Here is a 23,212-nt window from a genome sequence, read left to right as displayed (position 1 = left end):
TAAGCTCCGAAACAGTCCATTTTTTGTACTATTCTACCTCTAGTGGGCACATATCTCGACTCTCCCTTTATGTACATGTACAAATACTACTGTATAGAGAATAGAAATCTGTATATTCTTTTATAGTATCTTATTGTTCAGTCCTTAGATTTATACAATTTCAGATATATTTCCCATATCAAATACTTCAATAGTCTCTAGTGCTGGCATGTTACAGTCTTGAAGATATTCAGGGGGAAATATTTTAAGAAGTAGGACCGTGTGTCATCCTTCAAGACGTGGTGCTTCGATTCACGCTTTTCATAAGATCTCTTGCATCACTAAGATTCTATTATTTTATGAGACAACCAGTTCTAGAAGCTTGCTTCTCTCAGCTGCAACACTAAGGCGTAGGACATGAAACCTGTAGAACAGAAGAGGTAAGCCTTGTAAATCTGAGCTAGAGGCCTGGCTGGAGGGAGAAGAGGGTCAGCGCTCCTGGGTGGTGCTGCCCAAGGGTGGGAGACACTAGGTCAAAGCAAAAGGATTCTGGGCCAGGGAGACGGGCGTCAGTAAAGTGCTTGTCACACCTGAGAGCCTGTATTTGGTCTTAGAAAAGCCAGGTGTGGTGGTGTGCGCCTGTAATCCCAGCACTGGCAGAGACACGAGGATCTCTGGGGCTGGCAGGTCAGCCAGTCTAGCCAATTCCAAAAGCTCCAGGATCCACTGAGACACCCTGTCTCTAAAAGCAAGGTGGATGACTCTGGAGGAATAGCACCCAAGGTTAACCTCTGGACTCTCCTGGCATGTGGTCGTCAGTCACATGATGGTCAATGTTTCACATCTGACTTTCTAGAGAGAAAAGTTCCAAGAGGGAGTCTTTGCTTATTTTCTTAGCTGAGTCTTGTCCTTGTCCAGGTGTCAACACGAGTGGGAAAGCACAAACTGGCTCTCACACTGGTATAAGCAGACTTTAATCTTCATTAAGTGTTTCTGGACTTCTGGCTACAACTCACTAGTCACGAGTGGGGGCTTGTCAACAGTTTAGTGGATTAGTAACGACATTTTTAACCTTTTGGGGTTTTGTTTGTTTTTTTGTTTATTTTTCGAGATAGGGTTTCTCTGTGTAGCCCTGGATGTCCTGGAACTCGCTCTGTTGACCACGGGGACCTCAAACTCAGAGATCTGCCTGCCTCTGCCTCACGAGTGCTAGAATTAAACATGTGCGTCACCACTGTCTGAGTGCATTTGTAACTTTAAAAGGATTTTATTTTATATGTCTGCCTACATGTGTCTGTGCAGCGTGTGTGTGCACGAATAGAATTTTTTAAATGGACAGATCAATCCCAGTGAGTTTTGTGAAAACCCCTTTCTTCATTGAACCACATGAAGTCACAGTGGAAACAGTTCTCATGGTGGCTCCTGGCTACAAAGTCTAAAAGCCCCCACTGTTCTATTGTCTCTTAAAATAAAGTTAAAAAAAAAAAAACAAAGCAGAATGCACACATAATCTTAGTACTTGGGAGAATGAAGCAGGGGGATTGAAGAGTTCGAAGCTAGTTGGGCTATATAGGACCATAGCATCTCAAAAATACACACCCCTCAAAAATGAAAATCTTAAAAAAAAAGATTCTCTCTCTCTCTCTCTCTCTCTCTCTCTCTCTCTCTCTCTCTCTGCATGTGTGTGTGTGTGTGTGCGCGCGCGCTATCCTCTAGACCTAGAGCTGCAAGTGATTGTGAACTGCAGTTGGATTCATGTCTTCTGCAAGCACCATGTGCATTCTAAACTTCTGAGGCATCTGTCTCTCCAGCCCCAATGAAAAACCATTCTTTACTCTTCCATTCCCTTGCTATAGTGCTGTTTCTCAGTCCTTCCCAGCAAACTGGTTTTTAAAGCTTAAGGCTACTATTTCCACCGTTTCTTTACTACTTCAAAGTCAGTTCCTAGTGACCTCTCTGCTGCTTTGCCCACTGATCCTGTTTGTTATTTGAGCCCTCAGAGAATTCGGCACTCCTGGGTGCTCTCTCTTTTGGTACCTGTAGCCATGCCCAGCAGGTCTCCAAAGCTGCTCTCATTTTCTCTCTTTCTGGATTTTTCTCCTTAGGGTTCTGGCCAAAGCTGTTTTCTCCCATCTGCTTTCTTAGGGGACCTCATCTCACCTTGCTTCCACCTGCCAGCCTCAGCACGCTGATGATTTTTGTTTTCGGAGCCCCAGGACTTTGCACAAGCTCTTTCCACAATTTGGAATGCATCTAGCACTGAGATAAATTTATCTTAACTCATTTTAGCCTTGCAAAGAAGTGGAAGAGTTGGGCAAAACTGGGTACTCAATTGCTCTTCGTTTACCAGTAATGTAGTAGTCAATCCAATTGTTAGGAACCTATTTCTTTAGAGGATTTACATAAAGTATTGGGAATGTGTACAGCAAATTCCCTTTCCCAACTCAAAACTCAGAAAGTAGATTAGGAGCCCACCACACCTAACAATACTACAACACTAAGGCATCCGGGATTCAATCCAGCTATTCAAGTAGAATCCTGAGGAATGAATCCAATTTAGAAAATGGACAAGAGGAAGAAAGAGGGAAAAAAAGTAACAATGAATCAGAACATGAGGTTGCCTCTAAGAGGCTTGTAAAGAATTCAGATTAAACAAAATAAAACACACAAGGGGGGGGGGCGGACAAAAGGCCATGTCAAACACGTCTTTCAAGCATAAAACATGGACAAGAGTCAGCATAATTTTGAGCCTGTAAGCACATCAAAACCTTGTAACCGCTCAAAATACCCCAAGCAGGTCAAATTGTCAGCAGTGCAGTTCCCTCACTGTGCAGCTGAGCGTTTATTGACCATCTCCTCTACTCAGAACCCAGCACCACACTCTAAACTGCTCTCTAAGGAAAAGTCTCACTTAGCAAACCCCAGCACAGAATAACTAGCGAGTTACAGAGTTGGCACGTCCAGGCTACTCCTCCCAGGATGGAGGTTTCCTGCTAGGGCAATACTGAATCGATTTCCTCCACACCTTTTTATCGGTAAAAAGGAGCGGTTGCTAAATCCGATTGGCTCGCAGCGTTGCTCGGCTCAGACCCAAGGCTACAAAGGAGCTAAATCTGGTGGACCCTGGCCTCAACCACACCCGCCCACAATTACTCTTTAAATGCATTTTTATCACCTTGAGATACAGTGTCTATCCCAGAGTGAACCAGAACTCTAAGTTCTCCATTAAGGTCTCCAGGAATGACCTTGAATTTAAGATCCTCCAGTCTCCTGCAAGGGCTAGGATGACAGGCGCACACCCCGACCAGTTTATGTAGAGGTGGTTGGAAATCAACCTGGGGGCCTCCAGCATGAGTAAGCCACACCCCAGCTCTGAACTAACTTAGACGCCCCACTCCCGCAGCCAGCCAGTGGTCTGCAGGGGTGGCTGGAAGAATCCCTCGCCTAAGTGCGCAGACCTCGGACGCCCCGCCCCTGCGGAAACGGCCGCGGACTAACCCCGCCCACTGCCTGTAGTCGCGCGGGGAACCCGGACGGTGTCCTGCAGGGGCCACGCCAGAGCACAGCGTCTACTAACACCGTGCTGGGGTGAGTCCGGGCGACGCCGGGCTCAGGGGCTTCGAGATGTCACTGTTCCCAGATAGGAATCCGAAGGGTGGTTCGAGTGCGGACACGCCGTCGCGCCGTCCCCAGCCGACACGGACTCTGGGCTCCGGACACTGGGTTCCCGGAGGTGGTGATGGGTTGAGTCTTGTCCTCTGGCCGGAGTGTCCGGACGGCGCTGACCGCCGCGGGTGAGGTCTCTCTTCTCGGCTGCTCCCCGACTGTGGGCTCCATCCCCAGCCGAGGAAGGGCCGAGCGTCACCTGGATCCCCAAGAAAGACAGGCCCCAGGACTGTTGATTAACAGCCATGCCACACTCTGTGATCACAGACACGCACTTTAGGACGCTGAGTCATTCGATCCCAATGTTGAATGTAGAGAAAACGCAATTATCTCTGGGTTTGGGGTTCCTCCTAAAATCTAGGCGAAGGCTTCTTTTGGCTGGGATGGTGAGAGTTGCCTGGAGACTCTTGGGGACTAGTTATTTAATGCCAGTCTAGGTCATCTGGATCTCTTTCTGGGCAAGATATCAATTATGGATGTGGTGAAGGCAGTTCTTGTCTCCTTTTTCCTCTGGTTTTTGCATTCTGAACTGCACAGAACAGAACGAAAGGTTCAAGGGTTTTGAATAAAGTGATAGTGACAAATACTGGGTAGGGGTCTAGGTTTGTCTTTTAGGGTGTAACCAAGAAAGATCAATTTTCTTTTACCCAGTAAAATCTAAGAGATTTGGCGAGTGCCTATTGTACAGACGAACAGAATTGTAGGAAGTAAACTGCAGGAAACTCGAGTTTCGTTTCTGGCTTGGTTCTAGTTTGAGTCATCAGTCCTAGAGGTAATAAAATGTATCACTGGGAACCGCACAGGAGGGGAGTGGACACTTTTATCTTTAAAACCATAGCTGATACAGAACATTGTATCTAGTATACTGAGGAGTGGCTAGACCTCACCACCCCACCTCTGACTTCCTTAATTTGGCTGGCTGAAGAACCATTTTTTCTAGAAATAATAGCTAACACATACTGAGCTGTTTTCCACTATTTAAACTTGTTTAATCTTCAGGGGAGTGTTGTGGATTATTTTAAGGTGTGTTACATTTGTTTATGCTGTGGAACATTTTTTTTAATGATACAAAGATGTGTTGTAGTCTTTTATGCTGCATTTACATTTGTTTAATTCGGTGAAGCTGTGTTACTCTGTCTATCCAAAACACCTGATTGGTCTAATAAAGTACTGAATGGTCAATAGCAAGGCAGGAGAAAGGATAGGTGGGGCTGCCAGACAGAATAAATAGGAGGAGAAAAAGTGGGATTGGGAAGGAAGAGAGATCAAGAAACGAGAAAAGAAGGGGCCATCCACGCAGCCAACTAGCCAGCCACTGAGTAAGAAGGGAAGAAAAGATATACAGAAATAGAGTAAGGTAAAAGCCCAGAGGCAAAAGGTAGACGGGATAATTTAGGAAAAGCTGGCAAAAAACAAGCCAAGTGAAGGCCGGACATTCATAAGAAATAATAAGCCTCCATGTATTTTACTTAGGAGCTGGGTGGTGGGACCCCCCTCCCCCTCAAAAGAGTAAAGTAAAATCCAACTACAGGGCAGTCCTACAATGGGATTCCTACTCGTTCTACAAACAGGAAAAGTTAAATGAATATTCTCATAGTTTCATAGGACTGTTTGAGTGGTATTTGGCATTTAGTTTAGGGTTTTGTTTTTGTGTTAGGGACTGAACCCAGGCCCTTGAGCACATTAGACAAGCACTCTATCACTGAACCCCACCCCCCAAACCCGTTCCTCACCTTCTTTTGGTTGAGGATTGAACCCAAGGTTTCAGTGTAAATGACTAATCTGCCAGCTTGGATTTTAATTGCTTTTGGTTCCCAATACTGGGATAGAACCTAGGGCCTCATGCACTCTAGGCAAGCTTTCTAACCAGCTCTACCCTTAGCACTTAAAACAATTGTTTGGAGACAGGATGTCTTGGTCCTTGTTCTATTGCTGTGAAGAGGCACCATGAGTACGGCAACACTCACGAAGGAGAGCGTTTCCTGGGAGCTTGCTAATAGTTTCAAAGGGTTAAGTCCATTGCCGTCATGCATCCCGCAGGCAGACTTGGTGCTGGAGAAGTAGCTGAAAGTTCTCTCTCTGGATCTACTGGCAGCAGGAAGGGAGAGACACGGCCTGGTTAGGCTTCTGAAACCTCAAAGCCCACTCCCATGGCACACTTTCTCCAACTAGGCCACTCCTTCTAATCCTTTCTAATAGTGCTAAGTATATGAGCCTATGGGGAGCCAGTCTTATTCAGACCGCTGCACAGGGTCTTGGTAAATCGCCTAGGCTAGCATCCAATTTGGAGTCTTCCTGCCTCAGCCTCCCAAGAGGCCGGGTTTCCAGACATGTGCCACCACACTTGCAATTTCAGTATTTTTAACAGCAAACTCCATGTAATTTTCTGCTTATGTATTTTTAAAATACTTCCTACACTGATAATTTAAAATTATTTCATGTATAAATACATTATTAAGAACGTAGGAGTCAGGGGGTGGTGGCACACTCCTTTAATCCTAGCACTTGGGAGGCAGAGGCAGGTGGATCTTGTTAGGAATATTTCCTGATGCGAGCTCTCTGCCGACGCCAAAACCCCAATCAAGCCAAGTCACAAGAAGCCGAATTAAAGGATACCCAGGTTTTAATGGTAATCCTGCACTCTCAGGTGGCCCCCAAGAAAACCCGGAAACCGCCAACGTGACCACGGGAAGGGGCAGGACCTCCAAAGATGGAGGCCAGAGTCTGGGACTTGCAGATCTCAGTGAGTCTGAGGCCATCCTGGCTTACAGAGAGAGTTCTAGGATAGCCAGGGCTACACAGAAAAACCCTGTCTCAAAAAAGAAAAAAAAGAATATAGGGTAGTTCTTTGACTAACATTCTGTTATTTGATAACTATTGTTAAAGTAATAAAATTTGCATATTAAAATTTGATGTGAAGAAAAATTATGCATGCTTGCTTTCCTATTTTGCTTTACACAGGGCAAGTTTTCAATTTCAATACTCTTTAAATGACACGTGGGAAAAACCTTATATAAAGAAGAGAGACTCCAATCAACAATATCAATAATAAGTTGGAAAAGAATGATGTTGTCCTTAAACAACCTGCAAAATATCATCTATAACCCGGTAATAGATTTTTAGCAAATCTTTTTTTTTTTTTTTTTTTGCCTATGACTGAAAATACACTCAAGTTACAATTATTCATTGGGGGTCAGACATGAACACAGTTCAGTTAGTGTATATGGCATTTCCCTGGAAGATTAACACTGTGATGGGACTGGCTGAAAAGTAGGTGGGGCTCTGTTCTTAGGCTGGGGGAGGAACCATGACAGTCCGAGGTAATGAGAAGCTTGGGACAGAGAATTTAAGGGCCCTGAGCGGGTAGCATGTCTCAGATCTTTCTGAAAAGCATAACTTTTAAAGGAAAATGGATTTCTTATTCTGCATAGGTTTCCCTTCTTGCTTCTTTTTTACATTTTTTGTTTACTGTGTCTGTGTGCATGCATATACCTTGACGCCACAACATTCACATGAAGGAAGGTCCAGGGATGACTTTTGGAAAATTCTTCTATCCGACCATTTGGGTTCCAAAGTTGAACTCAGGTGGTCAGATTCAGCAGCAGGAACCTTTACTGCTGAGCTAGCTTACTGGCTTGCTCATTCCTTCTTTCCTTCCCATCTCTGTCTGTCTGTCTGTCATCTATCATATGGAGGATAGAACCTATTGCTTCATGATTTGGGTATATTCTACCACTAAGCTGCATCTCTATCCCTTCATGGTTCATTCATTGTTCATCCATTCGTTTGTTTTGAGATAAGGCATTGCTGCTAGTCTGACTTCATGAACTTGAAATCTTCCTGCCTCAGCCCCAGTACTGGGACTGTAGACTGGTGTGTCCTACCACACCTGGCTTTTTGTAGCCTTTTTGAAATGAGAACTGTCCACAAGAAGTTAGTCTCAGGCTTCCCCTGTGTTTTTCAACACTGCTAGCCAGTGGTGAGAGGCCCCCGCAAAGCATGCCGTCCCATTCTGACTGCTGTTATGTGTTCCTGACTAATTGCTGGAAAATGCACTCAACATCCTGGCCCTTCTGGAAACTCGTGAAGAGCCTGATTTGGTTTTCTATGCTTGCTTTCTTTCCTCTTACCACCGCAGTGTGAATAGAGGCCTGACATCAGGCCGCTGGTGTGGTGACCCACAGGGAGACTCTTGGGGAGTAGAAATGGCAGAAGTCACGGAAGTAAGGTGCTGAGTCAGTTGCGTGTTTGTGCTGAGGACACGGCAGCTGTAATTGTTCTCCCTAACCTCAATAGTGTCATAGTGAAAGAAAGGTTTAACACCATGTCAAACAAACTGAGTTTTTGGGAGAAATAGCCTTATGTGGCAAAGGGTTAAAAGGGAAGATTTATAAAATTTGACAGCAGTGAAGATGTTTATAGTGACTTTGTGTATGTTGTAGTTAAAAATACCTCAAGGTTGTGGACTGGAAAGAAACAAGACTAGGTTTCTCTGTGTGTGTTAGTGTGTGCATATGTGAGCATGTGTATGCATGTGTATAAGAGAGTGCATGTGTGTATATGTATGTGGTGATTATGCATTTGTGAGTGTATATGCATGTGTATGAGAGAGTGCAGGTATACACACACACACACGTGTGTGTGATGACTGTATGTGTTTGTGAGTGTATATGTGCGTGTGATCTTTTTTCTGTACTCGGTGTGATCAAGACAGGAACTGTTACCTTTTCATTTTGACCTCACGGATGTTTTAGCATTCTTGGTCCAGACTGGTACAAGCTCGTCCATGTTAAAACACTTCTTGGAAAAGACGAAGTACACTTTGTAACTGGTGATGTCCTTTTTCCTACTTGGTATATTCCTTTCATTAGTTTCACTGAAAGAATTCGAAGAAATAAAAGCCAGGCTCACTCCTCTCCATTCAAATTGAGTAATTTGGAAGGTGTCTTCTTTCTGTACTAGAAAAGCTGTCATGTGGAGTCTGTGGGCGCTCCATCATCTTCCCAGAGCATCTGTGGTGGTTCTTGACACTCTTGCTTTTGTTTTGTGAGAGGAGAGCAGGCGTCTCACTTTGTAGCCCAGGCTATCTGCAACATACATCAATCTTTTTGCCTCAGCTTCCCAAGAGCTGAGACTGCAAGTTGAGCCGCCACGCCCGGCTTGTAGAGAGCTGAAGGCACGCTTGATTTCCAGCTGGCCAAGGAGTTAGTAGATGTAAGTCTGGCTCAGCTGGTACTCTTCATTCATAAACCACTCATCCACAGCAGCCGCAGCTGGAGCTGAGACTGGCTCCTTTCGGAACCCAGGTGGCTAAGGCTATACCCCACTGTGCGGAGTCACCAGCACAGGCTTTATAAGCATAGCTGTTGAGTTGCTGCAGCCACAGGGCAGGGAGCAGCTCTGCCAGGCCAAGAGGCTCAGGGGCAGAGGCAGCACATGCTCCCAGGCCTGTTAGATCCTCCACAGTGTGATAGCCATGTGGAGTTGTCTGTGGGGGAGACGCTGAAGACTTAGAGTGCTCACACAGGCACTGTCTGCCTCACACACAGGAGCACTCCAGACACCTAGATGGAAAGCTACAGGTGTCATCGTGTTGTTTAGGGCCATAAGGGTCTTCTTAGAGACCCAAGTGTAGACGCCAGTCAGGGGCCAGTGTTTCTGTCTCATACTCATTTCTTAATCCGCTATAGAACCTTATTCATCATCTCTGTTCAGACTTTAGGATCTAAATGTGAGCTGAGCGTGGTTACTGCCTGGAGTCAGGACTTGGGAGGCTGGGAGGCAGGGGAGTCAGAAGCTCAAGACTGTCTGCCACCCAGCCTCCATTAGTCACAGAGTTTGGCTATAATTGCCTTGTAACTGAATTTGATTGTGAAAATACATTTGTAAAATTTCTTTCCCTTAGACAGTCCCCTATGTTGGCACCATTTCTGAGCAGCTGAAGCCTGGCTCTTTGATTGTAATCCGTGGGCATATTCCTAATGATGTGGACAGGTAAGATGGTGGTGTCCTGTGGATGTCTCCCAGGGGCGGTGTAGAGGCCTGCTGGTCCCCTAGCAGCTCTGAGCTGTGAGGAGGATGAGTAGTGGGGTAAAGGCAAAGGCGACCGGAGTGTTTTGTTTGTTTTGTTTTGAGACATGGTCTCTACACAGCCTTGGCTGTCCTGAAGACAAGGCTGTCCTCAGACTCACAGAGATCCGCCTGCCCCTGCCTCCTGCCTGCTGGGATTAAAGGCATGCGCCACCATGTCTAACTGGTTACTGGAATTTTTTTATATCATTGCTGTAAGTCCGGTTTCAATATAAACAGATACACTGATAGAAAGTGGGGGTTGTTGGATAACAGGAAGTCTTCGTGGTTTTGCTGAGTGTCTGCTTTGGGTATAAACTCAGGATGTGTGGTTCCTTTTCTTATTACTGAGAAAAGCAATGAAAGGAAGAAAGGCTCATTTTAGCTCATGATTTGAGGGTGCAACCCATCCGACGGGGATAAGAGCAGTTCTACTCTGGGGGAGGATCTGCAGCATCTAGACAGGAAGGCGAGGAAGACGAATGGCTGGGGCTCAGCTCACTGTCCCCGTTTTTCTTCTGTATTCGTCAGGGACTCTAGTCTATGGGTGGTGCTGTCTGTGCTCAGGATGGGTCTTCCCTCAGTCACACACTCTCAGGTGCTCTCACAGACACACCAAGGGGTGTGTCCTTGGTGACCCGAAATGCAGTGAGGTAGACAAGGAAGAATAACCATCGCAGGCCATGTCAGTCAGAGTTGAGCTCTGAGTGGCTGACGTCACTGATTTAATGTGTGGGAATTACCTCACAGAGACCCCTGCGCTTTGCAGTTAGTTCTACCCACCAGCTTGTGACTTGAGTACCCCTGTGGGCAGGCCTCTTAATCGGGATCCTCAGCTAAAAAGCGCACCTTCACTTTCCTGCTTTGAAAGGCTGGAGGGTATATGTGGAGCAGGGGTGGGGGCATGGAGCAGGGGGTGGGGCATGGAGCAGGGGTGGGGTGTGGAGCAGGAGCAGATGAAGACTGGGTGCTGCCCAGTCTGTGTAGACTCCAGACCAGGAGTCTCCTAGAATTTGCCTTCTGTTCGTCAGCAGACTGTGCCCACACAGAGAGGCCAGGATCCAGGGCGGTCAGGAAAGGAAAGCTGTTATTCTGGGTCCATACAGCTCAGCTCAGACTGTGGGAAGGAGGAACGGAGGATAGGCAAGCTGCCCTGCAGCTGCTGTGGATGAGGAAGGGGTGTGTGTCGGGGGGTTGTTTACATTTTCCCCATGGCTCATCTTTACAGACTCATGTGGTTCTGCTCTGCCCTTGCCCAGATTCCAGGTGGACTTGCAGCTCGGCAACAGCCTGAAGCCGAGGGCTGACGTGGCCTTCCACTTTAACCCTCGCTTCAAAAGGTCCAACTGCATTGTCTGTAACACGCTGACAAATGAGAAATGGGGCTGGGAGGAGATCACCTATGACATGCCCTTTAGAAAAGAGAAATCCTTTGAAATCGTGATCATGGTACTAAAGAACAAATTCCAGGTAGGTTCTGGGAGAGAAGGGGAGTGTGCGAGTGAGCAAGCTTGGGGCATCTCTGAGGCTCCTGGAGGCAGTAGATCCATCATTCTCTGTCCAGATGGAAACACAGGTCCAGAACAGATACTCCTTAATCTTAGGAGGATTAAGTTCTGAATTGACCCAGCATCGTGGCATCATTAGGAGAGTGGATTATAAAACCCCCTACCTAAACTGTGGGAAAATCAACATGAACAGACTGTGGGTGACCAGGGTGCACCCCAAAGGGGCAGGTCCAGTCTCACAGCCAGATACTGCTATAGGGCCCTGGGGGCCTTGTGAACACAGCAACTGACTTCCTGGGTTGCAGTTTGTCTCCAGAGGCTCCTGAGTGCCAGCCCTCAGACCATCTAGAGGGCTTCTTGTAAGTCAGAGGTCCTCCTGCTCCAGGAGTGTGCCTACCGTCGAGATCCTTTGTGGGTCATTGCTCTCTAGGGCCCCCAGCGCTCCTCAGTTTTTTTGTTCCCCCCTTAGTCTTGGGCAGTAGAGCTGTACCCACTACATTGCCCTGGGCTTGTTATAAGTGGCATTTTAAAGCTTCTTGAGAGGCCCTGCTGGGGACCCTTCTGTGGGCTGCTTATGTCTCCCTCCTGGGCTCACACACCGCCTGGCATTTGGAGGCACTGTGTGGAGGACTCTCAGATGGCACTTAATCATCCCATACAACTTTAACCATTGAGTGAGGTTTCTACTTTATACAACTTAGAGATAAGAAATCTCAGAGAAGTGCTTTTTTCCCCTTTGGTTTTTTGAGACAGGGTTTCTCTGTACCTTTGGAGCCTGTCTTGGAACTAACTCTGTAGATCAGGCTGGCCTCGAACTCACAGAGATTCGCCTGCCTCTGCCTCCCGAGTGCTGGGATTAACGGCTGTGCCTCCACCGCCCAGCTCCCAGCTGGTGTGGATTTTCATTTAGTGAAGTCAGTGCATACCTGTGCCTCCCATATAGGTGGGCTCTGGCAGAGTGTGGTCCTTAGAGAGGATTGGGGCAGCAATCAGGCAGAGCTAACCTGCCTCCCAGGCTTTCAGGCATCATGTGTGACCCTTGGGGCCCTGAGAATAGCCATCTCTTGAGCACACACAGACACATGTGGAGTACACATATTTCCAAATGTATGAATCTGCCTGGAGAGGTGACCCAGGCGCTTAATTACACAAGACTCAGAGTTCAGGATTCCTGCTAGCCACAGTGTGAGCAGAGATCTGTGGGAAAATAAACCTAAGAAGGCATTTCATTCATTCACTTATTTTCGTGGTGTTGGAGATGAAGCCTGGGGCAGGTGTTGTCCTGTAAGGAGATAGTTATAAGGAGTGAGTTCATTAACGTGCTCCGAGGCCACTGTCTTCTGTGTCCACCCAGGTGGCTGTCAATGGGAAGCACACCCTGCTGTATGCCCACAGGATCAGCCCGGAGAAGATAGACACGCTGGGCATCTACGGCAAAGTGAATATCCATTCCATCGGTTTCAGCTTCAGCTCGGTAGGTGCCCTCCTCACATACCTGGGGGTCTCTTGGGGCAGTGTGGCCGAATAGTAGGAGTTTTCTTTACTTTACATCTTCCATTTAGATAAACATAGTATAAATATTTCAAGACTAGTCGGGTCCTGCTCAGTAACCAGGCTTTTGCTGTTTGTGGGACCTCACATCTAGAGTGAGCCTGCAAAGTGAATGAATACCTTTTTATCTGGTCGGTGTGTGTTTCCTGTCCATGGGAGCAAATAAACATTTCTGTAAGACAGTTTTCTAAGTGTTGGAATTTAAGTTTCTTGGACACTGACAGCTTGTTCCCAAGGACAGTACCGACTACTGTTGGTCCTCTCAGCAGCTGTGCCCGGCTGCTCGTGTGCTCAGGATCCTACTGACATCAGATCTTGTTCTCAGACTCGCCAGTTTGGGGCGGACCCCCCCCTCCCAGTGTTCAGTTGCATTTTTGAAATCATAATCCTCAGTAATTTTCCATGTTCTGTATCACTGATATTTTTTTGCTTATGTTCAGTATTTTTTAAAAGATTCTGGTGCATGTTAAAGCTAATCTGTGATCTTTTTGCAGGGTTTACAGAGTATGGAAACATCTGCTCTGGGACTGACACAGATAAGTAGAGAAAATGTAAATATTCTCTCTATGAACCAGCAGTTTAAAAATGTTCTTAGTTACCATCAGTGCAAGGAAGGCTTTTTTTTTAAAGTATGGAGTTTTCTCTATTCACTTGTGTGTACAGGTACATGTGTGCATGTATGTGGAGGCCAGAGGTCAACTCTGGATGTCATTTATCAATTGTTCTACATTTTTTAAAATAACTTTTGCATGTATATGTATGCAGTATGTGCATGTGTATGCATGTTGACATGTGCATTGACATGTGTGTGAAAGCTAGACATAGATATTGGATGTCTTTCTTGATTGCTCTCAGTCTTTTGAGGCAGAGTCTCCTTGTTGAACCCAGGGCTTGCCAGTTCAGTTAGGCTAAGTAGCCAGCTTGCTCTAGAGATCTTATCTTGTGCTAGGATTGCAGACAGGCCCCTATGTTGGCCCAGCATTTACATGGGTACTGAGGATTTGAACTCCAGTCCTCATGCTTGTCCTGAAATTGCCTTAGCCTCTGGGCCATTTCCCGAACTCATTCATCTTATTTTGAGACAGGATCTCTCCCTGAGCCCAGGACTTCCCTACTGGCTAGGCTGGCTTGTCAGCTCACCCTGGGGATCCTCCTTTCTCTGTCTGTCCAGCGCTGGGGTTACAAACGTGCAACTCTCATGCCGGGCTTTTAAATGGGTGCACAGCAAGCACCTTACCAACTGAGCTGTCTCCCCAGCTTCCCAAGTTAAGCTTTTAATGTGAGGCCAGGACAGAAGCAGTCATTTAAGAACCAAGGGGCGCACTGTTTTATGATCTTGGGCACTGTATTTTTGGTTGACATGTAACTTATCAGTTTAAATAGCCACCATTGGTCATGTAAAAAGCACTCTGTCACCCTGCTTCTTAAGAAGTATCGGAATGAAGCATTTGTAAATACCGAACACCAGTTGGCACTGCGGATAAACTCTCTGCTCCTCTGTGGCAGCAAGAGCAGTTTTAAAATTGACACTTTGCTGTTCTGAAGAAAGCAAGGCCTTACCCCTCTGCACATCAGTGCTTACAAGTGGAACAGCATGTCAGTATTTGGAGGGTTCTTGGGAAGGATAGATAAGATATGTTTGAAGTTCACTTGTGAAAGTTGAACAACCATTAACTTATGGACAGTAACGTATTCACATAAGGAAGGATGCACGACTCTTCATAAGCTCTACGATGCCCGTCATGAAACTCAGTGCCTGTGCCACACCAAGGCAGCTGATGCATGAAGCACAGCAGGCCGCTCACTGCACACCTGTCTGCCCGGGAGGCTGTTCTCACTCTCCTTTCTCTTCCACCAGGTCCGGAAGTCCGGCAAGACACAGTTGGTGAGTACTTTTGCTTGGTGGTTCCATGTGGGACATTTTATAACTGACTCAGAACAGGAACAGCTGGACCCTGAAGGCAGCTGCATTCTTGCCACACTGAATTGCAGAACGGTTCCTGTAACCTGGTAACAGAGGAGACATTTTAAAAATCATACCCAGAAATGTCTCCACCAAACTGTCACTCGTATCCTCCACTCCCAGCAAAGTCCAAGGCAGCCCCCGGCATTGTACTTTCCCTGGACAGTACAGCCTCAGGCATGTATCTGGACCACTCATGTGGGCTGCTGATCCCAGAGACAGACTGACTGTAGGCCCCACGCATTGATACCTGACAGGCAGTCGGGTCTCATGCAGAAGGTGTCAGGTGCCACCCATGGTGCTGACCCTGCTTTGTAGGGTAAAACAATCACTGAGTGTGTCATTGAGCCAGGCCCCGATTTGCATGGCACCTGAGATAAAAGCCAAGGTTTGCCCCCTCCTGGGGGTCACAGACTCAACCCTGCCTTCATATTGTTGGCAACTTCCCCACAAGGTCCTTGCCAGAAGGACTCTTTCTGACTCTTTCTGCCTCTTTCTGACTGTGGCCCTTTTTCAGAGCCTGCCATTTGAAGCAAGGTTAAACGCCTCCATGGGCCCTGGACGAACCGTTGTCATTAAAGGAGAAGTGAATACAAATGCCAAAGGGTCAGTATTGCTGCCTTCCCGGTGCCTTAGGACTTGGTCTGTGGGAGGAGCTGCTGCTGCTTTCCTGAAAGGAGAGACACAGTGCAAGGTCCTGCTAAAGAGCTATCGGCAGAGTCAGGACTAAGGACAGGTTCAGGCTGGGGCTCTTTTGGCCAGGTAGGTGACATTTTTGTTCATGAGGCTCTTCTTGTGTAGGATAGCCTCAGTGTACGAGACTTGGAGTCACAGTTCATAACCCTAAGAAGCCAAATTCAGCTCTCCACTTCAAGTAGTCAATGAAAACAGCCAAATTAATTGTGGAAAGTAAAAGATTCAGTATGGCCACATGGGGAAGTGAGGCAGAGTTCCAGGGACCCCTAATGTGCATTTGCAGGGTCCTGCGGCAAGATTAAAGTGAATTAGAGGGTCAAGGTCCCAGTCAAGGAGTGGTCCCAGCACCATGGCCCATTCTTGTCTGGGCTTCAGGTGGTGCAAATGTTTTTCCAGGCAGTGAATTCCCACTTTGATTGGTGCTATTTATTTCCTTCTCCTAGCATGAGACTCCTGGGAAATTCCCCTTTCCTGGGGTCCATTGTTTCTACAATCTGACAGATGAGGGACATAAGTTCCTCTTTACAGCTCCTTCCTTTCTGCCAGGCCAGTCACACCAGGTCAAACCAGATGAGGTTCCCCTTCTGTGATACAGAACACACTGCTTTAAGAATCTTTTCTGGGCTGGGCATGGTAGTGCAGGCCTAATCCCAGCATGTAGAGGCAGAGGGCAGCCAGGAGAATACACAGTGAGACTGTCTCAAATAAATAGATAGATAGATAGATAGATAGATAGATAGATAGATAGATAGATAGATAGATAGATAGATAGATAGATTATAGGGGCAGGGCTAGGGAGATGGCTCAGAGGTAAAGTGTGGGTTATACTAGCACCCCTGTGAAAAAGCTGAGTGTACTAGCATGTACCTATAACCCCCACATTGGGAAGAAGACAGGAGTATCCCAGGGGAAACCCTGTCTCAGAAAATTAAGGTAGAAGGACTAGAGGGATGGCTGTGATTAAAAGCGTGCTGCTTTTGCAGAGGTCAGTTTTCAGCACCAATGTCAAGCAGCTCACAACCTGCACTAACTCCTGCTCCAGGGGATCTGGTGCCCCCTCTGGTCTCCACAGGCACCTGCACTTACATGCACATAGCTATGCACGTATGCATAATTAAAAATAGTAAAATGAATCTTTAAAAATGAGTGAGTTAGAAAGCAATACTGGAAGATACCCAATGTCAACCTCTGGCTTCTGTGTTCACACCTGCCCCCATGTATCACACACACACACACACACACACACACACACACACACACACACTCCCCTGTAATGATATTTTGTGTTTTAACAAATAAAACTTGCCTGAAGATCAGAATGCAGAACTAAGCCACTAGAATCCAGGTGGTGACCGCTCACACCTTTAATCCCAGCAAGGGAGGTGGACACAGGAAGTGATATTAGCTGGGCAGAGAGAGGAATGTAAGGTAGGAGGAGACAGGCTCAGTGCAGTCTGAGGTGCATTCTGGAGCAGCAGGCAGTCTGAGGACACAGTCTAAGGAAGCAGTCTGAGTTCAGGATCACCCTTTTGATAGTAGAAGTAAAAGGTAGAAGTAAAAGGTCTCTAGTGGCTGGCTGCTCTGCTTCTCTGATCTCTCAACTTTCACCCCCTAATATCTGACTCCAGGTTTTTATTAAGAACAATTAGAATTCGTGCTACACTCCCCTTTTCCCAAGGTGTTCATCTTCTTGAGCGCTTTTGAAAGGAATCTGTTTATTAAAGTAGCTTACTTTCAAAAGGGGAACATGTGGAACTGATTGGTGAGTGCCTGCCTTGAGGAGCCCTGAGTCCTGCAGCCTGAAGTACTCATGGGGTTCACTTGTTCTGAATCCCTAGCTGTTGCTCGGTCAGACCTCAGCTTCAGCACAGATTCTAATCTCATGTTGCAAACAAGTCAGTGCATGTAAATTCAGAGCTGGAAGCCCCTCCCCACGCTCCCATGCATGATCTGTAGTTAGTACTGTAGTTCAAGTCTAAGCTTTTTTTCCTTTCTTTTACAGCTTTAACGTCGACCTAGTGGCAGGAAAATCAAGGGATATCGCTTTGCACTTGAACCCACGCCTGAACGTGAAAGCATTTGTAAGAAATTCCTTTCTTCAGGATGCCTGGGGAGAAGAGGAGAGAAATATTACCTGCTTCCCATTTAGTCCTGGAATGTACTTTGAGGTAAGATTATGGTTTTTGTTTTGTTTTGAAATAGGACAGGAAAAAAAGAATCCTGAGAACACAGTAAAATAACTTTTATTTAAATCAAATCCAACCTCCATGTCGGGATTGTGTGCTGCTGTTCACTGACTGTGGAGGCTGTTGGTGTGAACAGCAGGGCCGGTATAATTGACATCCCAGAATACTTGCTATTTTGTCATATTGACAATATCTGTAACCCCAAGGAATTCTGGCAAGAACTTTGTCTCAGGACTGGAACTAGATATACTCCTTGGCACAAGTTACTCTTTAGCATGAGTGTGTGTGTGTGTGTGTGTGTGTGTGTGTGTGTGTGTGCTGTTAGGTTGATGTTAGGTGTCTTTCTGTAGCTCTCCCTATTTTTTGACACACATCTCTTACTGAGCCTGGAGCTCACCAGTTGACTAGGTTAGTCACCAAGCCTTAGGCTCTACACCTCTGCACCCCAGCACCAGGAATAAGATACTTGCCACCACATCCAGAGTTTAACTCAAGTCCTGTGTAAGGCACTTTACCTACTGAATCATCTCCCCAGCTCCACATCTGCACTTGTAAGTAGATATACGTGGGAACCCTAAAAGTGCATGTTTGCATTGCCCACGGCCTCCACAGTTCCAGATGCTGGCAGTATTTCTTCTTAGGAGCTGGTCCTGTAGGTAGGTGGCTAAGGACTAGTACACAAGACCCTTGTATTATTATGTTAATACATGGCTTTTCCCAAAGTCACCTTTTCTGGGGTGCTACATCCTTGGGATATAGATGCTAGCTGGCTGGCTTGGCTTTCTCACTGGCTTAGGTGATGCCTCTCATGGTCTCTCAGGATCATTAGTTTAGGTCAGGCTTCACATTTTTAACTCACATGATTAAACTATTGAAGTTCTCAGGGATTCATCCAGCTGGTTGTTAGAGTATGAATGCCAAGCTGACCAGAATATGGCAACTTAACAGTCACATTAAATCCAAGTTACAGGATAAGGAAGCACCCTAGTGCTTGGAGGGTAGGCAGATATGGACTTCAAGGTTCCTTGAAGGTGTGGGTATTGACTGTGAATCCAGAAGACTGAGCAAGATCTGGAAGGCCAGGTTTAGGGCACTTTGAAGGAGTTACTAGAAGTGGGAGGTGTGGCTCAGGGTTTGTGGTTGGCAGGGGCCAGGGTATATGGGGTGACCTAGGGTACACAGGAGGGAGACAAGGGTACCTCTAGAAGGAAGCTGGTCCTTGTGGCTGAGAGAACACTTGTATAGCTTGGTGCCAACTGAGGACACTGAAATAAAAAGGTAACAAAACTGAAATAATGCTGAAAAACAGAAAAATGAAAATTAAAATATTTACCTCCAATTTGACTCAGAATTTAGAGTAGATGAAGCAGGGGCTGGAGATGGCTCAGTGGTTAAGCGTGTGCTGCTCTTGCAGAGGCCCTGATTGTTTCCAGTCAGCACCCGCATTGGGTGCTTCACAGTTATGTGACTCTGCTCTCCAGGACTGAATACCCCCAACCACGGAGGGCACCTGCACTCGTGCACATACCCCACATACAAATAATTAAAACTAACATAAACCTAAAAAAAGAAAAATTAGATGGCGCCCATTCCAGACATTTATCTGTGGGCAGAGCTTGGCTGAGGGGACAGGGAGACAGGTGGGCACACTGCACATCTGTACTCCGCAGCACTTGGACTCGCTTCCCTGCTGAGCACTCATGCTGCAGCAGTGATTACCCCGTGCTGCTGTTGGCCTCCCACGCTAGCAGGCTCCTCGTATCAAACTTGTGACTTTTCAGTGTGCTTCCCCGAGGTTCTTGCAGATCTCCCCACTTTGCCGTTCCTTTCAATTACACAGGACCTTGCACTTCAAATTCACTTACCCTGATCCTGTGTGTGTGTGAGAGAGAGACACACACACACACATTTGTGTGTACTAGGCCTGCTCTGCCATTCAATGCTTTATTCTTTGAGACAGGGGTTCTCACTGAACCTGGAGCTAAGCTGGCAGCCAGCAAGCCCCGGCGATCCTGTAAGCACACCCTCCTCACCTGCCATAGGTTACAGGTGCTTGGGTGGCCCAGCTTTTTTCTTGGGTGGCAGGATCCAAACTCAGGTCCTCACACTCGCTTCAACAGCAAGGTCTCTTGTCCACTGAGCCATCCCTCCAGCCCCTCTTTCTAAGAATAGGTGCGCTGGGCCTCACAGGCAAGCACGAGTCACTAAGCCACCACCCCTAGCTCGGCCTTAAAATCTCATTCAATATTGTATTGCACTGGAATACTGTTCAAATACAAAACTGCTTATGTGACACTGGCTATGTCAAAACGTCCGTCACTGCATCAAGTGGAGCTCACAAAGCATCAGCTTTACTATCCTGGATGACACTAGGATAAGTCCAGAGCAGTCAGAATCAGGGCCAGAACACTGTTTTCCAGCTGTTCTGGAGGCGGAGGACTTCCTTCTCTTCTAGGCAGATGCACTCTGCGGGTCATGTGCCTTCCTGTTTTTGTCTAGCTGCAGTGTTTCCACTTGTTGCTCTTGCACTTATTTGTCAAGTTCCCAAGGGAACTTGCTAGGATTGCATCTGGCTTCTCCACTCTCTTTTTCCTCTATGATTTTGAGATTTCCCCCATTCTTGGGGAGATTCTCAGTTAATAGATAGTTCCCCAGTTCTCTGTAGAATTTTTGGTTTTAAGTCAGTTATGTTATGTGCTCACTTCCACCTTATTCTGACTTCCTGTGAAAGCTTTTTCCATTGCTAATGTCTAAAGAATAGAACCTTAATGAGTTCTTTGCATTTTCAAGTTTGATGCTCTAGGCTGATCTCTGGGAATGGGGCAGGCCCAACCCAGGCTATGCCATCTTCTCAAGTCTTCACTGTAGCAAAGAGCACAGTGCAGGGTCAACAAAATGGCCTTTTCGGTGAATGGTCACTTGGTACAGTCAGTGATCTTACTGGCCTTAAGAGTTTGGCAGCAAAATGCAGGCTTAGGTGTTTAGGTGGTGTTGCAGGATACTGGCTCTGGATGCTAGGGTTACTATTAGAAGGGTGGGAAATGGTGATGCGTCTGCCAGGATGCCAATAACTGCACAGAGCCTGGGAAGTTGATCCCGACAAGCTTTTTGGAAACAGGTAGAGGGGCCAATATGTTCTGAGCAAGGACAAAGTTTGATTACTGAGTAACTGCTCTCCTTACCAAGTGTCCCAAGCTGTTGGAACCTCATCAGTTGACATGGCCAAGACCCTAACATTGAGGTTCCAAGGTTCAGCTTCTCTGAGAAGGGGGTGCAGGGCAGCAATCAACACCTTTCTCTTAATCCCCAAATACCACGAGAGACGCTTCCCAGCTTCTAAGAGCCAGGAGCAGAATGGGTGAGGACTCCTGAGGACCTGGTGAGACACTGTGCTGAAGCAGATGCCACATGGCACACTGGGGATTTGGATTGCCTTTGAAATCACTCAGAAGGGAAGTCAGTGGTAGAAGGCTGGGAAAATGTCTCCAAGCTCAAAACAAGCCAAATGGCTTCCCTTTCGACCCTCTGTTAGTATAAAAGAAACAAATTTTAAAATGAAGGGCAGCCACTGAAGGTACGGTCTCTTTTCTTTTCAGATGATAATTTACTGTGACGTCCGAGATTTCAAGGTTGCGATAAACGGTGTGCACAACCTGGAGTACAAACACAGAGTTAAAGAGCTAAGCAGTATTGACACGCTAGCAGTTGATGGAGATATCCATTTGCTGGATGTAAGGAGCTGGTAGCTACCGTGACTGCCAAAATCCCTAAAATACAAAATGGCTAATGGGCTACTGGCCATGACAAATGCATCTTGTTTTCACCACATTGTTTGTGTTGTTTGAGCTCATACAGCATCAGATTCCACCTGGTGTTCTCAGGCCTGGCCTGAGAACATGCAGTGTGGCTATCTCTGTCTTCGGGGAACAAATCTGGGGTGATCCCAGCTTACGCCAGTGAGGTTCTGCACACACACACGGCCTCCTCTTGCAAAACCACACTCAACAAATATTCAAGTGCCTACTCTAATAAACTAATTAATAGGGATAGAAGGCATATTTTCTGTATATATTCTGAGCTGGACATAGATCCGGTGGTACCCAGAACCAGTGTGGTTCCTGTTTTCTGGCACTCACTTGCCCATGATCTCCCACTGTAGGGCTTTCCTGCTAACAGTGCATTAATCCCATTAGGGGGCGTCTGTAGTTAAAGTCAGAACAATATACTAATGGATGGAAACATTACTTCCCCAGTGATCCTTTTCATAATCAACATCCTATCATATCTCAGAAGTATAACACTTATTTAGCTCTCACTTTAAGCTTTAAAAAATAATATGATGCTGAACATAGCAGAAAAACTGAGGCAAAAAAACCTGAATTAGAACAAGTGTTCTGCTCCAAGTAGACTTCTGCTTATTTGCACTCAAGTCTCTCTGTGCCTGTGGCAAGGTGCGGAAGAGAATGAATAAATGCACTTTGCAAAACCTTGCGTAACTCACATTGAGATGAGACTTGGTGAATGTGCAGAACCATTGAAGCAAAGCCTACATAGGAGGGTAATGTAAGAAAGTTGCGTTGCCATGTAAACCAACCCTTCCACATGTCTGCTTGCTAGGTGGCAGCTTGCATCAGCAAGCTCTGCTGCGGCACTCCTGTAACTTCTGTGTAACCGAGCTGGGGGAAGCTCTAGGTGAGGTCTTTACAGCTCCAATCTTGGTCTGGATTTCAAAGGTTTGGTGTGGGGAGGGGGAGAGCTAATTCATCAGGTCATTTTATTATTAAACTACAGGGTAAAATTCTACCAGGGCTGGAGTACTGACAGCCAATTTGCCCAGATATATGTATTCATACATGGACATAACACCACCAGCATTTCTTACTTTTTAGCTGCAGTGCAGCAGCTGCAGCCCTTCATTCTTTTCATGTAAACTATTGTGCTGGCTCCTGAAAGACTTAAGCTACTGGGGTGGTGGGTGGAGCGGGGCAATCTGTTGGAGCCCAGGAGGCTCTAGAATCCCCAGTGTTACTTCTTCATAAAGAAGGCATGACTGCTGTGATGTTGGGGACTGAAAGGCATCGGGAAAAATAAAACGCATCCATAGAAAAAGCTTATTTTCATTTCTGTTTTATGCAAACCTACTAAGAATAATTTTGAGTAGAATCAGTCTTAATTCTTAGAATCCGGTCTTTTAAAAAAAGCTGCTGGAATTTAAGTTGTGAGATGTGTCATTGTATATTTCTAACTTTTATCTCTAAAGTACAAAATGGCCTTTTTGCTAACCATAATTCCGCATTAAAATTTTGTATTAAATTAGGATACTCTATGGAGTACTTCTTCCGTGCTGTAGGTACTGAAGGCAAACTGATGTATCTCTATCGGCACTCTCATTTCCAGCCTCACGGTAACAATGCCATCACTAGCACCGCTGTCCTGTCAGCTGTCAGTCAGCTGGGGGCTGGGTCCCAAATAGTGTATTTTGTTTCCTCACAAGGAAGGTGAACAGTGGAGACAGGCACAGCCCTGTCAGACTGCACGGCAGAGCGGCTCCAGCTGTCAGTCTACCCCAAGTGGCTGTCACCAGGAACTTTCCT

General features: G+C 46.4%; 1 protein-coding gene across 3 annotated transcripts; it reads left to right on the top strand.

Moving 5' to 3' along the window:
* The first annotated feature begins 371 nt into the window (after positions 1–371).
* Lgals8 (galectin 8) lies at positions 372–22,727 on the top strand. 3 transcript variants are annotated; one of them, XM_048461101.3, is made up of 10 exons: positions 372–419; positions 6,607–6,753; positions 9,551–9,639; positions 10,974–11,184; positions 12,577–12,696; positions 13,268–13,324; positions 14,632–14,658; positions 15,254–15,342; positions 17,435–17,600; positions 21,215–22,727. In XM_048461101.3, exons 2-10 carry the CDS (start codon positions 6,709–6,711, stop codon positions 21,362–21,364), a joined length of 954 nt encoding a protein of 317 aa, XP_048317058.1. In that variant the 5' UTR covers positions 372–419; positions 6,607–6,708; the 3' UTR covers positions 21,365–22,727. The 3 variants fall into 3 exon arrangements, with proteins under 3 accessions (XP_048317058.1, XP_048317056.1, XP_048317059.1); XM_048461099.3 differs by lacking the exon at positions 372–419 and adding an exon at positions 3,254–3,567; XM_048461102.3 differs by lacking the exon at positions 372–419 and adding an exon at positions 3,633–3,773.
* Positions 22,728–23,212: the final 485 nt, after the last annotated feature.

Source organism: Myodes glareolus, chromosome 14 (assembly GCF_982192425.1).
Source record: "Myodes glareolus chromosome 14, mMyoGla1.1, whole genome shotgun sequence".
Classification (NCBI taxonomy): Eukaryota; Metazoa; Chordata; class Mammalia; order Rodentia; family Cricetidae; genus Myodes; species Myodes glareolus.
This window is presented reverse-complemented; position numbering and strand designations above follow the sequence as displayed.

What these genes read in the sequence shown, in the direction of transcription:
- Lgals8 (XM_048461101.3), top strand. Translation starts at nt 6,709, where the DNA reads ATGATGTTGTCCTTAAACAACCTGCAAAATATCATCTATAACCCG. An exon ending in TCGGTTTCAGCTTCAGCTCG is followed by an intron (nt 12,697 to 13,267) that starts GTAGGTGCCCTC and finishes ATCTTTTTGCAG; the next exon opens with GGTTTACAGAGTATGGAAAC. An exon ending in GTGAATACAAATGCCAAAGG is followed by an intron (nt 15,343 to 17,434) that starts GTCAGTATTGCT and finishes TTTCTTTTACAG; the next exon opens with CTTTAACGTCGACCTAGTGG.